The sequence below is a fragment of the Sphaeramia orbicularis genome, chromosome 16, assembly GCF_902148855.1.
Source record: "Sphaeramia orbicularis chromosome 16, fSphaOr1.1, whole genome shotgun sequence".
Classification (NCBI taxonomy): domain Eukaryota; kingdom Metazoa; phylum Chordata; class Actinopteri; order Kurtiformes; family Apogonidae; genus Sphaeramia; species Sphaeramia orbicularis.
The window spans coordinates 18757288-18773309 of record NC_043972.1 but is presented as its reverse complement, the minus strand read 5'-3'; the positions used below and the strand labels follow the sequence as shown (position 1 = coordinate 18773309).

General features: G+C 38.0%; 2 protein-coding genes across 2 annotated transcripts; both read left to right on the top strand.

The window, feature by feature from the left end:
• The first annotated feature begins 1757 nt into the window (after nucleotides 1-1757).
• LOC115435329 (P2Y purinoceptor 14-like) lies at nucleotides 1758-5946 on the top strand. Its single transcript, XM_030157658.1, has 3 exons — nucleotides 1758-1877; nucleotides 3894-4150; nucleotides 5283-5946. Exons 1-3 carry the CDS (start codon nucleotides 1758-1760, stop codon nucleotides 5944-5946), a joined length of 1041 nt encoding a protein of 346 aa, XP_030013518.1.
• Nucleotides 5947-7942: 1996 nt separating this feature from the next.
• Nucleotides 7943-15360, top strand: LOC115434930 (P2Y purinoceptor 14-like). Its single transcript, XM_030157066.1, has 4 exons — nucleotides 7943-7976; nucleotides 9538-9690; nucleotides 12818-13074; nucleotides 14298-15360. Exons 2-4 carry the CDS (start codon nucleotides 9553-9555, stop codon nucleotides 14953-14955), a joined length of 1053 nt encoding a protein of 350 aa, XP_030012926.1. The 5' UTR covers nucleotides 7943-7976; nucleotides 9538-9552; the 3' UTR covers nucleotides 14956-15360.
• Nucleotides 15361-16022: the final 662 nt, after the last annotated feature.

The window sequence follows — 16022 nt, the reverse complement described above, 5'->3', positions numbered from 1 at the left end:
GCCAGACTTTATCTGAGTGACAGTTGAAAAGAGTCTTTCAACAGTACAGGTTGATATGGGCACAGTCATGAGGGCCTGAAGGAGATAATGCATTTTGCTAAATATTACTGAGGCATCTAATGTCGTGCAAAAACCCTGTCTGCTGAATATTTTTCTCCTGCCCATCATGTTTCTTTTGTTGTTTTTTTGTTGTTGTTTTTTTTGGAGCAATCGAAAACAGACTATTTTGTTTTGCCATTAATCCTCATGTTTCATGTTTTATACACTAACACACAAGAGACTCTTTGTAGAACATGACATTTGTGCCATAAAAATCCCGCCCTATTGTATACCATCAATATATGGCTCTTCCTTTCGACACCATACATTATGTTGTCATTATTACCTGGTTTATTCTGTCAACATTTACGATATTTTGACTGATAGGCGTCAATATCACATGTTGTACAGTGTTCAGATTTATCCATACTGATAGGTTTACTAGAATTTGAACTGTATGCATGTTTACTGTTTCACAAAATGTTTCGTGAAACTTGTTCTTATTAAATAATTACATGACAACTCATGTGAAACCTGCAAAAATTGATTGCTAACATTTCAACTGCTGTGAGCGTTGCAAGTTTAAACAGACAAAAATAGCCTAGATTGTCACGTGATGTCAATACTTCATCGCTACAAAAGGTTTGTGATCATGTGAGCAAGAAAACATATGACCTGTGTTTGCAATCCCTAGTTACTGACGATGCAAAAAATTGTATGTACACTTGTTTTGAAACACATTTGTGGTATCATAGCTATTATACAACTTCAGTTTATTACTTTTCTTATGTTAAAACAGTGTCATTAAAACAGATAGAAATTTAACCTGTAAAAATACATCAATCAGTCAAATTATGAGTAAATATTAAGAAATCTACACGTGCTGTATTCAGCCATCTGCTGTACTGTCATGTTTTATCTATTATATAGCAGACTTGACATAATTTGTTAATTAATTCAACAACAATAATCTGTAAGGTCACAAAAGAAAGTGTGTTGGTTGTGAAACTGGATGTTCCCCATCTCTCTTTCATTTCAGCATTTCTGGAATCACATCATAAATTAAAAGTTAATCGTGTTATTTTTACTGGTGTTATTTTTGGTGGTGAAGTTACAAATAGCAACTTAATTGCATTACTATCACTTATGACAATGTTTATTGTGGGATGGTTGTGCTGTCTACTTTACAATGAATGCCTCACAATCAAAATTGAAAAACAAAAGAAAAGTTTATTTTTGAACTGTTGTGGAAAAGCACCACCATCATTTCACTGTTACAGTCACAATATAGAGAAATCATGCTTTACAGAACGATATCTGAACAGTCACTTCCTGATTTGTGAAAAATTATTTGTTGTTTTGCAGTAGGTCACATCACATTTCCACTCAGGCAGATTCAGGCAGGGGAGTGCTCAGTTCAACAGGTACAGTAACTTCTTCTTGGGGTTTTGATTGTTTCCATGTTTGTAATCCTCTTTATTTTTCATGTTTTGTGCACTGAGTTACAGAGACTCTGTGTACAACATGACGTAGGTGCCACAAAAAATCCCGCCCACCGTAGATCATCAATATATGATAAAGCAAGAGTTGTTCTTTTTTGTAACTGTATGTTCTGATGGAAGACCTGTAGCCAGATTTGTAATATTGTGTTAAAAGTTGTTAATAGTGTTTCCTTTCTTTAGCATAAACCTTAAATCATGAAGAGCTTGGTAGGATTGATGCCGTTTTTCAATCAGTCCGTCATCAATGAATCCACAACGGATGATTTGCCTCGCTGTCATGAACCAAGCACCTCAATCGAGGTGTTCTTCATGGTTTCCTATAGTCTGGTGTTTCTGGTAAGTTTTCACTAATTTTACCTTTTCCTTTTGGTAAATTAAAATACATTTTCCAATAATATTTGTGAATGGGAACTATTTCAGAATTGTGTTTATGGCAAACTGGCTATGATTAAAGATCAGTTATGTCAAGTCAAAACAGTTCAAACCCAGGTCCCAGCCAAATCAGTCCTCACTCTAACAATGAGAAACAGTGTCAGCATTTCTAGTCAATATACCTGATCATGACATGTTCAAAATAGGTCAGGTTTATTTTTTTTTTTAGTTATTCTGTTATCAATTACACCTATGAGATGTCAAACTAAAAGATTTTGCAAGTTAATAGTGTAACTGTCTGGGAGACAGCGTGGTCATTAGAGAGTACAGTGTTATGTGTTAACAGAGTATTAAGTGTTAAATTCATGATTTTATTTTGATTAAAAGGATTTCAGTTTGTACTTTAAAAATGAAATATTGTCTCATGTACTGTTTAAAAAAGAATATCCATTTTATGTAAGAATTTGTTACGTAAAGGTCATAAAAGGGTCATGAGAAAAGGGTCATGAGAAGAGGATTCTGGGAAGAGCGCGTGAAGAGGCAGAGCAGCTACAGACTATGTTCGGAAGGAAAAACAGGACTCTGCATTCGGTTTATGATGCTAACGTTGTCACAGTGTTTTTAGGATTTTTACGTTGGAGTTTGTCTGATGTCGTGTTAAAAATACATCTTCATAAAAACATCAGTATGAAACGTGGCCGTTTATTAAACCAATGCAGCTACAAATAGAGTTACATTTTACTGTAATTTGTACAATAATCTGTTTATACAGAAGACTGTGACAATCTGTAATGGCATGTAACTTAGACTGCAAAGCCAAATGTCACACAATTTCATCCTGACTCTCGTTAGCAGTTAGAGTGGTTGGTATTTTCAGTAAAGGTAGTGGTGTCATTAGCTTTGCAAGTTGCATCCATGGATGACCTCTCAAGTGACTGACTCAAGTGGAACAAAAAACATTTTCCTTGCAGCTCACTACAATAAATGTCTGTAAAAGTGGTGAAAGTGTAGGTTTTTAATGTTAGTAGCAAGTGAAGTGCTAGTGCACATTTGCAGCAGCTCTTGTCTAGATGTGGAGTTAACAGGGAAATCAATTTTCAATTTTCTTTTTGGCTTAGGCACCAAAGTGCAGCTATTTGTTCAAGAGAACAGGCTCCATCTTGAGGTTCATAATCCAGTTCTAATAACACATCCAGGGGTGGACTTATACTGACCCATGGCGGCACAGTGGCATAGTGGTTAGCACTTCGCCTCACAGCAAGAAGGTTCTGGGTTTGACTCTTTGTGTTAAGTTTAAGTTATGCTGTGAGGGCTTCCAAAGGTTTCTCTTGCTATTTAGAAACACGTATACTGTAGGCTGGGGCACCGCTATCAATTATGGACCCCATGGAGGGTAAATATTGTGAGCCTTTCAGAAAAGAAATTATCTATAAAGTTGTCATCAGAGTGGGTGTGTGTGAGTGGGGCGGGGGTTGTTCGTGGTGTAGAGACTAGAGGTATAGGGGTGCGTTTTGTAAGTACCGTAATAACCACAACTGGTGTGAAAACGAAAGGGAAACTTAACTTTGGACTCCCGGCTTCTAGACCTCTCTTTTACTTTGGAGCTAACTTGAAAATTTCACAACTTCTAACCTATATCCACTGGACCCCCTGGAAATGCTGGGCCCCATGAATTTGTCATGTCAACCCCCCCCCTTTACAGCGACCCAGACTGTAGGTTAATACTAGGATGGGTAAAATGCAGAGGCTAAATTTCCCCATGGGGATAATAAAGCAAGTCCATCTTTAATCTTTAGTTCTTCTCCAGATTCATCCTTTTCAACCTCCAAATACAGTATGGCAGCAGACAAAAACCCACATGCAAGTTCTGAAAATAGCAAAGTGTGATACTGGGTTGTTTACATCCATGTTTTATACAGTCTATGATTCATTTAGTTTCTGTTACACATTACACTGACTCTTCCTGTCCATAAACTGTAGGTGGGTTTGCTCCTCAATGGATTCATCCTTAAGTTTTTGCTCTGCCAACGTCAGAAATCATCTAGAAGCATCATGATCTACCTGAAGAATCTCATAGCTGCAGACTTTCTACTCAGCCTCTGTCTCCCTTTTGACATCATCAATGGAGCTAGCAACTCCATGACCATCCGTGTGATCTACTGCAACTTTGGCTCCACCATGTTCTACCTCAACATGTACACCAGCATCCTGTTCATGACTTACATTGCTTATAACAGGTACTTAAAGTTTGACCGATTACACTTGAGTGACATGTACAAAATCTATGCAATGCTAGCACCTACTGAATCAATGATGCAAGTCAATTTAAAAAAAAAAAAAAAATCATCTATTTGTGCCTCTCGTTGTAAATAATAAAGCTAAGATAATGACTGCACTGCTACAAACGTGGCTTTTATGTTAGAGTTAAAAAAAAATCATCTATTTGTGCCTCTCGTTGTAAATAATAAAGCTAAGATAATGACTGCACTGCTACAAATGTGGCTTTTATGTTAGAGTAAAAAAAAAAAAGAAAATCCACAATTGATGAGAGAATCTGGACCTGGAGGTGATTCCAAATTTATAAAGAAAGTCTGAGATTAGTAGATTCAGCAATAAATGCAGCTGTCCCATTGATCAGTGCTTTATTTCATGAGGAATTCCTATTTTTTGTAAAGTATGGGTAGGTCATAGCAGCAGTCACACTATGATGTTGTAGACCACCTGAAATGAGACCGTGTCATAAAAGATGCTACAAAATAATGATGATACAAGAGGGAAATCCCTGCCCTTATGGTGTTGACTGGTCTCAAAATACAATCCTGATTTCTATTTGTCTGAGAATGAGATTAGACTAAGTAAAATGCTCAAAAGTGAGTCTAAGATCTTAAAAAAGTCACCTTGAGAGTGGTCTCACATCTACATTAGAGGCTGTCTTTGAATCTCTTTCCCATACCACTAATTTTTGTTTACAATCACAGGTATCACCACACACATTCATCTTCCTCTGACAGCCTAAGAGTGATAACCCTGCTTAAATGCATATAAGTTGTGAGTGAAAAGCGGGGTTATTTCACTGAATACTGACATGTAAATTCTTCACAAATTCAAACACTGCTGTGGCTTTGTTTGTAGTTTTGACATCATCTTTACATGATTTCTAAGTAGGTTCTAAGAACATTTTCCATTTGTGCTGTTTTTGGGAATCACCTCTTAACCTTACCAAGAGAAAATAATCTCAGCCTTTCAGTTCTTTTGAGAAATGGGACCATGTCTGAAAGGTTTACTTCTGAGTTAATTCATGGATACTACTGTATATGTTTGAATCCAAAATTAGATCATTGTTATTGTTGTTGGCTTCTTCTCTTACAGATACCTAAAGATCATCTATTCTAACAAAACTCACATCATACAGACAGTGCAAGGCGCCTGCATCATCTCTACTCTGACATGGATTTGTACCCTAACTATTGTTACCAGCTACGTTTCTTCATCACTCATCACACAAAGGAACTTGACATTCATTCCCAGCAGCTGTGAGGAATTGCGAAGTACAAACTTCAATGTGTTTGACATTGTTTTTGACACCTGTGTATTAGTCATTTTCCTGTACATTCTCGCCCTCATCATCTTTGTCTACAACCGCACATCCCATAAGGTGTCAGAGGTTCAGCAGAGTCAGCTGACATCCTCCAGTTCTAAAAAATTGGCCAAGTCACGTCGGAACATGCGAGTGTTGGTCAGCGTCTTCTGTATTTCCTTCACCCCCTACCAGCTGGTTAACATTTTCTATGATATCCTTGGATGTTCTTGGAGCCCAGTGCTTAACTTCCTGCAAGAAGTGACCCGTGTATTATCAGCTGTGAATATCTGCCTGGACCCCTTCATCTACTTCATCTTCTGCAAGGACTTCCGTGAGCAGCTGAGACTGAAAAATGGATTCTTCTTACGGAGAGACACACCAGAACTGAACATGGAGAGAGGGCCACAAAATGAAACTGAGCCCAATATCCAGTTCAGCAGCGAAAGCAGCTGATTTTGAAGTCGGCCCACAACTGCTGATGGTTCAGCTCATTCTCATCTACATATAATGTTGGCAGTTCTCATGCACCATGTTTAAAGTGCTACAGTTATCTTGTTGCTTAACATGCTGCCTCTAAAATATGTGATCTAACTCTTCCTTTTGACACCATGCATAATGTTGCCTGGTTTATTCTGTCAATGCTCATAATGTTATGGTTGATTGGTGTCAGTAGCACATGTTGTACAGTGTTCAGACTGATCCATATTGAGAGATTCTCTAGAACTATATGGATGTTTTCTGTTTCACAAAATGTTTTGTGAAACTTGTACTTATATAATATAATAATTATACGACAACTCATGTGAAACCTGCAAAATTTGATTGCCAACATTTCTACTGTTGTGAGCGTTACAAGTTTAAACAGACAAAAATATCACATGTGACGTCATTACGTCAACTCTACTAAATGTATGCCCATAGAAATCCTAGTTACCGAGGGTGCAAAAAAAATGTATGTACTTCGGTTTTGAAACACATCAGGATATCATAACTATTATACAACTTCAGTTTATTACTTTTCTTATGTTAAAACAGTGTCATTAGAAACAGATAGAAATGTAACCTGCAAAAATGCATCAATCAGTCAATATATGAGTAAATATTAAGAAATCTATATGTGGTGTATTCAGCCATCTGCTGTACTGTCATGTTTTATTTATTAAAGGTGGGGTAGGAGATCTTGGAAAAACAGTTTGAGCAAGCTACATTTTGAAAATAATTCAAAATCCAAACCCCTTTCTTCAGACATCCCCCAAAGCCACGCCTCCAGAGTACTGGCACGGACAATGCTTGTTCCCGAGGTTTCACGAGCGCTGCACAGCATTAATTCGTCCGACCCTGGCTCGCGGATCCATGTGTTCCTCATTCAGTCTCCTCCAACACCTCTACTCTTACAGAACACTTCATACACTTCATACCTATCTGGTTAACGTTACATTTCCTAGTGATTTATGTTAGTGACAAAACAGTTTGCCGGTGAACTTTCCATCCTAATATAACTAATATAGCCAAGCGCTGGCTCTGGCTTTGTTTCCTGTACAAGTGCTCCAAACCTCTGAGAATGCACGATTCATGCACAAAGGGGGAGGGACAAATGGCATTTGAGTATGACAGACATATCACCATTCAGTCATTTCGATGGGCTGGTTAAAATGATTGGATGGTGTTTTTTCCAGTCCTGTCTGTTCCACGGGTGACTAAATTTTTTTTTATTTTTGTGTAGATCATTTAATTAATTGGTTGTAAGCAGGATGTGAAGGGGATTTTAAGCAATATAGTAAAAAATGCTGCAAGAAAGCCTCTCCTACCCCACCTTTAAATAGCAGATTTGACTTAATTTGCGAATTAATTCAACAACAATAATCTGTAAACTCTCAAAAAACTGTGTTGGCTGTGAAACTGGATGTTCTCTATCTGTGTTACAGCATTTATGGAATCTCATCATAAATTAAAGGTTAATTGTGTGATTTTTACTGGTGTTATTTTTGATGGTGAAGTCACCAACACACAACTTAATTGCATTAAAATCACATATGACAATGTTTGTTATGGGCTGGCTGTGCTGTTTACTTTAAAGTAGACGCCTCACAATCAAAGTTAGAAAAAAGAAAAGTTTCTTGTTGAACTACTGTAGAAAAGCATCACCGTCATTTCATCATGAGTTATGGGGAAATCATTCTTCCGTGCTTCACAAGATGCTATCTGAACAGTCAGTTCCTGCTTTGTGAAATCCTCCTGTCAGATAAAGACATTTAAGATGATCAGATTAGTAAAATTAACAGAAGTAAAGCTTTATGTGGTAACAAGTACATAGGTTTTCAGTACTCACCCTTTTGCACATTTTTATCTGGTTGTGATGCAGGATGTGGTTTATGTATTTTAAGTGTATTTAGATATTTAACCCAACTATTAAACAGTATCTGTTGAGTTGCAGCAGCTCATATCACACATCCACTCAGGCAGGAGAGTGCCCAGAGCTACAGGTACACTATGTTTTCATCTTACTATTTGATTGTTCTCATGTTTAAATGTGATGTTAAATTTATTCTTTGTCAGCAGAAAATGTGTATTTTTCAGAGAAACATGGAGAGTTTTATTGAAACGAGTGCTTGCAGTGCAGTATTTAAATCACACCCTAAATGAGTAAAGGATTAGTTTTTAATAAATTATTTGTAAAACGAGTTTATGTTAATTTATCAACTTTAAATGTAAACACAGCAGAGAAGATAGACAAAGTAAAAGTGTCATTGTAACAATAGTAAATATCTTAAAATATGACACTAAAAGACACCTTAAAACTTCATGAAACCTTTTTTCACTGTTTGTTAAACACCTTTACTTATACTCGCAGCCCCAACTGGTAGATGAGATGATCTTTTTTAATCAGTAATGATAATGTGAGACAAACATAGAAAAAGAGCAACACATCATCTGCATAAAATCGAACCGCAAACAAAAATTATACCAGATAAATATAAAATGGTCCAAAATTAGCATTGTTTGATGATGATCAGGATTAGAGCAGATGACAGGACTTCAACTCAATTTGTTGGTCATCACTGAAGCCCTGCATACGAAACTTTATCTGAGTGACAGTTAAAAGAAGTCCTTCAACTGTGCAGGTTGATGTGGACACAGTCACGAGGGCCTGTAGGAGATGATACGTTCAGGGACATGTTACTGAGGCACCACAACAAGTGATGGAAAGACTGTCTGCTGGATGCTATTCTACATCTCCTTATGTCTTTTTATATCAAACATAATCAAACAGCTTTGTTTTGTAATCATATTTTACCTTTACCTATAAAGACCCAAACATCTACTAGTTACAGAAAGCATCAGCTGATCTAAACTGTTTGATACCTGTTGATCCACTAATCTTATCAATACATGTAAATAATTGGTGCAAATTGCAGTTTGTCATCTTTTCATGGTCATCAGATATGACCCATATGGACGTTCAGAGGCTCAGTAGTTGCCGTGGAAACACAGTCATCTTCTACAGCATTGATTCACCAGTAAAACCCAAGGCGATGGATCAATGACAGTGGATGGAGACACTTGGTTTATATTCAGCTACAAGTATCTTCATTGAAAAACTCACTTTTTCTTCAGTTTTCTTTGGTTTTAATTTAATATCCCTCAACTTTACTCTGAGCTTTTATGAACATCTATATGATCAGTGAATGAAATATAGAAAATACCAGATTTTCACTGAAAAATCACAATACAGAGAATAACAGTATAATGAGTAGTAATAAATCTCTGAAGAAAGGTTAAACAGACAGAAAAAATCATTTGGGAACTGTCACAAAAGTATCACGTGGTCTTTATGGGTTAAAGTCAGAGGAAAGTAGGCTTTGATTCATATTTGTACTTCATGTTGTGCACACTGGTGCTGGTTGTAGACAATTGCAAAATGTGTTCATCATTATTTGTGTGATACAACAAGAATAGTTTTATTTTTACCTGTTATGTTTTAATTGTCCACCCACAGATGTGTAATTTGTCGTACAGGTTGTAGTTAAGATTTTCATTTTTCAGAATAAACCTCAAAACATGAAGAACCTGGGAGGGTCGATGCAGCTGTTTAACCTGTCCATCAATGAGAACACAACTGAGGGTTTGACTCGCTGTCAGGAATTTAACCCTTCAGTCCATATTTTCTTCATTGTGGCCTACAGCCTGGTGTTTCTGGTGAGCTTTCACTTGTTTTTCCAGTTTAAAAGAAAATGTAGCAGGCAGACTGTGAAAAGAAGTAACTCTTAAAGCAGTGGCGATTTCTCACAGACTGCAAGGGAAGCCTGGCTTCCCCTAAAATTACGAAAATTAAATGGTTAAATATGTACGGTTGTGTTGACATTTCATTGACTACAAATGTGTTAGAACACGTTCATCTCAAAGACGAGTTTGTTCAGAATTAGCTTTATCACAAATCAACAGACGCGATGTTCACTTCTCATACATTCCCGTTGCGCTGTTTTCTCATACGATCTCTGCTCAATGCATTTGCTCGTAGACGCCGGGTGTCTATGGATTTCAGTGGGACTGAGTGGAACAATTTTTTTCATTGCCTCAAAACTGGACAATAATTGGATAAATGCCACGATGTTGTCCCGCCCCCAGACACCAGGCATCTCTGGGGGTGAATGGAGCTGTGGGCGGAGCTCGGCCAGGCTGGACACCAGAATCCCACGTGCTGACTGGAGGATCAGTCAAAAGGCTGAATCTCCTTTGACAGCTATTTTGAAATCTACTCCTTCACTGACAGTTTAGTTTAATACCGTTGCGCATTCTCCTGTGAAATCAGAGAAACCACCACGAAATGACTCGTTCATTTCTTGCACTGTAAATAAAATACATTCATTGTACTTCCTTGTTTCAATTTAACATAATTTCAGCGTTTTCTTGTTTCAGTTACATAATTTAATCATTTCTTGTTCGAGTTTAATATCATTTTGTAGATAGTTAAATCAAACTGTCGGCTAGGTCAGAGTGAAAGGAGCATCTCTTGTTTAAAAAGGCTGAAGTCTTACACCCACAACACAATGGGCTAAGGCAATCTAAGCAGCCCAGCTCTGCTGGCCATTGACACTGGTCAAGTCCCTGGAAAAGACGCCTACTTAGTACGATAAGGTCACTGACCATTTTCTTAAAAAGGAACGGAGGGACAAATGTATGTTTAAATAACTTAATTTTCTGATGTAAGCCAACAATGAGCTTCCCCTGTCTGAAAGACGAGCTGCCGCCACTGCTGTAAAGACAACAGACCCAAAATAGACCAAGTGTCATCCTACCTTTGTCTCTCCCCAAGCCACTCAGAGCTGCTGAAAACGTATCTGCCACTATAATTTTGTCAGACTTCGTGGTTTGCACCTCTTAAGAACCTTTCTTGTTCTTGAAGTCTAACGTCAAATGTGACGAGGTAACAACCCTTTAGATGTTGGTGACACATCATAGAAGCCAAGAGATGTAGTTCACTGATCCACTTTCCTCAAAACTAAAACTAAATGCTAAGTGACATTATTGACTTGTAAAATGATCTTTCATATCAATAAACATATGTAATTAGTGATGTAATTCAACTGGACTTGGCCTTTAAATTAAGACTAAATGTCGTACATCAGTGGTTCACAACCAGGGGGGCCCGAGCACATGGGGGGGGGGGTCACGAGTGACATCATTGTTCATGTGCGTGGTTGCATTAGCGATCACATCAACATCACAAGAGTATAAATCAATGGGCACATACCCCCCCACGCCCGGTCACAAATGTGTTTTCGGGGGGCAGCAGAGGGGAGCTCACTTTCACTTTCTCACAGCTTTATCTACAAAACTGTAAAACCTACCACATCCTTCTCATACAGGGATGTCACATTACTTCTAAATAAATCATGGGGGGGCACCAGTAGTCTTATTGTCAAGTTGTTCTGGTTTGTTTGATTTTTGCCGTTTGCCCCAACTTGAATAAAGGCACAAACATCTGGAGGAGGTTTGGGCAACTGGACTTCACTCAAAATATTCCCAGGACGACTTTTTCCTTTTTTTTTTTCTTTTATTGAAGTTCAGAGGCACAGGTCGTTTGGATGCACATACAATGAATGCCGTAATGGTCTTTAATCTTTAGGTGGAAAACATTTTAACAAAAATAACACAGAAACAAACAATTAATTGACCAATAAGTGCAAAATGCTATAAATACAAAATCACCATTATATAGAAAAATAGGTATTTACATGTAGATAAAATACAGTACAAAAATTGTTTAAACAAGAAATATATAATACATTTAACACATTTGAATAAATAGAATAAGCAGAAACAAAAAATCCGATTAATTGCATTCAATTAATATTTAAACCCAACAAACTCACTACTATAACTATAATTAACTGACATAATTGGACAACTGAAATCCTGTGCCCAGGCAATTTACATTTAAAATAAATTATTATTTTTAATTCGAACCACAAATAACCCAACTGTTTAACAAAAAACACCCACCACTGTAGTTACAAACAGGCAGCTTTAAGTTTAACCCTTTAAACCCCGTTTGCACTTCGGTGCACTTACACACAACAGCACATTAATGTGAGACTATCATTATGATCAAATGATCGTAGTTCTAGTGCAGCGCATAAACTAAACATTTCCCAAATAGTCTCACCGGCTGCCTCTCCGCAGTTTCCAACCGTCTGTTGTGCAGCAGTCTGAAGTTTGCATAGGAGCCGCAGTGGCGTCTGCTCCGCCCTTTTATCAGTTGCAGCGCTGTCTCATTTGAGACACCTGCCGCCTTTCAGAACAGTGTGCATGATGACACAGCGCACAGCTGAGCCCAATGTGATCCTGATTGAGCTGATCTGTGCTGTGGCCTCTAAATTTCACACACTTTTTTTTTTCCCCTTTTTCTCCTTCCTCCACGTTCTTTCCTAGTGAATTAAAACCAGTTTGACTTTACACTTATGATACCATTAGTGGGGCATGGTTCAAAAAAGGTTGAGAAATCCTGATGTACAAATTTCAGAGCTTCTTTTACATTCATTTCCTGACAAACAGCGCTACTACAGATGTGATGGAGAAGTCACATAACAATGTTGTCAAGGAAGTGTATGAAGCTAACTTTGCACAAAGTTTACTAGCACTTTATGTATGTTTGCATTAATGTTGTATTTAATTATATTTGCTGTTTAATGATTCATAGTGAGTTTATACAGTAGTAGTAAAAAGTTTTCAAAAACCCTTAAAATCTGACACAATCTCAAATATTACCATTAAATAGCTCCCGTTAAACATTACACTGAGTCTTCCTCTCCGTCCACTGTAGGTGGGTTTGCTCTTCAATGGATTCATCCTTAAGTTTCTCTTCTGTCAACGTCAGAAGTCGTCTAGAAGTATCATGGTCTACCTGAAGAATCTGGCAGCTGCAGATTTCCTGCTCAGCCTTTCCCTTCCTTTCTACATCATGCATTCAGCCAATAACTCCGTCAACATCCTCCGGCTCTACTGCAAAGTTGGCGACAGCATCTTCTACCTCAACATGTACACCAGCATCCTGTTTATGACTTACATTGCTTATAACAGGTACTAAAAGTGACACCCTCTTGACCAAATATTATCACAATAAACAAAATAAACAGCCAAAATATCCAGCTCAAGGTTTCAAAATGGCAGTCTGCAAATCAGTGAGTGAGGTCATAGTGGTTATGCCCATATTTTGTACAGTTGATAACAGGGTTGCCCAACCCTGGTCCTGGAGAGCCAAAACCCTGCATGTTCCAGATGTATCCCTCTTCCAACACACCTGATTCAAATGATAAGCCTATCATCAAGCTCTGCAGAAGCCTGATAACGACCATCAGGTGTGCTGGAAGAGGGAAACATCTAAAACATGCTGGATACGGCCCTCAAGGACCAGGATTGGCCACCCCTGGTTTATGGTGTCAGGTTCCTTGATTGTAACTAAAACAGTATGTTTGGTTATTTATACATAACCAAACTACTGTGTGTAGTGTATGTGTACAGGTATATAAATATACAGGTATGTAAATATACCTGTACATATATATAAAAGCAATAAACTAACTAGAACTAACAGAATTACAACACAAGAATGTCAATGGACCTAATGAAGACAGGAAAATTACATTGCTTATCTGTACCACTACAGTAATGAAGCAAATATAATGACCATGCCTTTACAAATGTGGCATTTATTTGAAAAATTTAAAAAATAAAAATAAAAAAAATCACAGTTGATGAGAATGTGGCTCCAGTCATGACTTAAGAAGAGATGACGACGTTGCAAACAAAGTCTGAGGATAGTAGTTGAAGCAAGTAGATGTAGATGTCATATCGATCATTACATTATTTCATGTAGAATTCCTGTGTTTGTTAATTATCCATTGGTCATAGCAACAGTCTCTGACTAAAACCAAGTCAAGGTGAGACTGAATCCAACCAGAGACCAGACTAGATCCACAGCAAGGTTTTACTGCCACTAAGTTTTTCAAATATTACAGATGGATATGATGTACGAGATGCCATGATTCCTGTTTCCAGTGATTTGCAGAATGAGGAGGCATGTGGAAAGACAAATTAGTTTTACAAACATTTTACACCTAAGATGGGGTGTTAATCTGCAATCATCTACACTTATGATACTTACAATAATCTCACTTGTCACATGCTTGTGAGAAATGGGACCATGTCTATGAGGTCCATTCCTGTGTTGATTCATGGATTCTTTGCATATGTGTTTTGAATAGTTGGATCATAGTTATTGTTGTTGTCTTCTTCTCTTACAGATATCTAAAGATCGTCTGTTCTAATAAAACTCACATCCTTCAGACGGTGCGAGGCGCCTGCATCATCTCTATATTTACATGGGTTTTTATGCTAACCTTCTATGTCAGCTCTGTTTCTGTCACACTTGTCAGAGAAAAGAACCTGACATTGATCCCCACTCACTGTCAAGATTTCCACAGTACACAGTACAGTGTGTTCACCAAAGTTCTCAACCCCTGTGTGTTAACTATCTTCATGTCCATCCTCATGTTTATTGTCTTCATCTACAACCGCATATCCCATAAAGTGTCAGTGGTTCAGCAAAACCTGTACAAAAACTGTAAAAAGTTGGCCAAGTCACGTCGGAACATGCGAGTGTTGGTCAGTGTCTTCTGTATTTGCTTCATCCCCTACCGCCTGGTTAACTTTTTCCATAATTTCCTTGGGTGTTCTTGGAGCCCAGTGCTTAACTTCATGCATGAATTGACCCGTGTATTATCAGCTGTGAATATTTGCCTGGACCCCTTCATCTACTTCATCTTCTGCAAGGACTTCCGGGAGCAGCTGAGACTGAAAAATGTGTTCTTCTTACGGAGAGACACACCAGACCTGAACATGGAGAGAAGGCCACAAAATGAAGCTGAGCCCAGTATCCAGTCCAACAGCGACAGCAGCTGATCTCAAAGTCGGCCCACATCAGCTGGTGGTTCAGCTCATTCTCATCCATACTGGTGACAAATCTCATGCACCACATTTAAAAAGCTGGTTACCTTGTTATTGTTAATATTGTTGCTTAACATACTACTTCTAAGACACAACCCAGCTCTTCCTCTTCATGATTGCCTTTTCTGTCCATGATAAAATGTTATGGCTGATTGGTGTCAATATCACACATTGTCAATGGTGTTCAGATGGCTCCACATTCAGAGTCTTACTATAATTAGAATTGTACACAATGTTTGGTCTAACTGAACTAAAACGTTTGACAGAAAAGTGCAAAAATCATCTTATTTCTTTTTCTGACTTTTATTGTCATCCTCACAACTTTTTTGTGTTTTTAGAATAAACAGACAATCAATAATGAAACAACAAAGTAGTCTGACATGTAACATCATTACTTCTTCTTTGAAGAAGGAACTTAATGTTCTTTGGTTGTAAAACACATCAGGTTTATCATAACTTTTAGATAAACTCCATTCTTACTTGTTTGTTTTGTATTGCTCAAATTCAGTTTTATTATTGTGGCAGCAAGACATGCAATGCTGATTGGTTTGAGGTTGGATCATCTTGCTCATTGGCCGATCGCTGTGGGCCTACTCTATATAAAGGGGGCCTGCCATCTTGAAGTCTCTTGCTCTCCTTTGATGCCGAATGTTACGCACTTCTTGTTTACTTCCGCTTCCGTGTCGTCTGGTTGACCCTGTGCTGCGCTCTTGCAGGTGTGGTTGTAGCCGCTAATTAGGTTATAACTTATTTTATTTTGCATCGTCCACTTAGCAGCCATTGTTGCTTCTTTTAGGTCTCGTTCCTGGGCTCCCGTACTTATCTGCAACAAATGCTTACCTGCCACGATGATGGTAGGTCCCTGCGTAGCTGTGCTAGCATTAGCATATTGTTTCCAGTTTGGGTCACATCGCATTTCTCCTTTTTTAGATGGCAGGTGGAAAGAATCGTCACTCCTGCTGTTAAATTGGACTGACCCAGAAATACTGCTGCTTTGCGGAGCTATAAAACTGCGGCTTGTG

Excerpts from the sequence above, each read along its gene's own strand:
- LOC115435329 (XM_030157658.1), top strand. The coding sequence starts at position 1,758 with ATGCCGTTTTTCAATCAGTCCGTCATCAATGAATCCACAACGGATGAT. Across the intron at positions 1,878-3,893 it reads CCTATAGTCTGGTGTTTCTG|GTGGGTTTGCTCCTCAATGG; the intron begins GTAAGTTTTCAC and ends CATAAACTGTAG. Across the intron at positions 4,151-5,282 it reads ACTTACATTGCTTATAACAG|ATACCTAAAGATCATCTATT; the intron begins GTACTTAAAGTT and ends CTTCTCTTACAG.
- LOC115434930 (XM_030157066.1), top strand. The coding sequence starts at position 9,553 with ATGAAGAACCTGGGAGGGTCGATGCAGCTGTTTAACCTGTCCATCAAT. Across the intron at positions 9,691-12,817 it reads CCTACAGCCTGGTGTTTCTG|GTGGGTTTGCTCTTCAATGG; the intron begins GTGAGCTTTCAC and ends CGTCCACTGTAG. Across the intron at positions 13,075-14,297 it reads ACTTACATTGCTTATAACAG|ATATCTAAAGATCGTCTGTT; the intron begins GTACTAAAAGTG and ends CTTCTCTTACAG.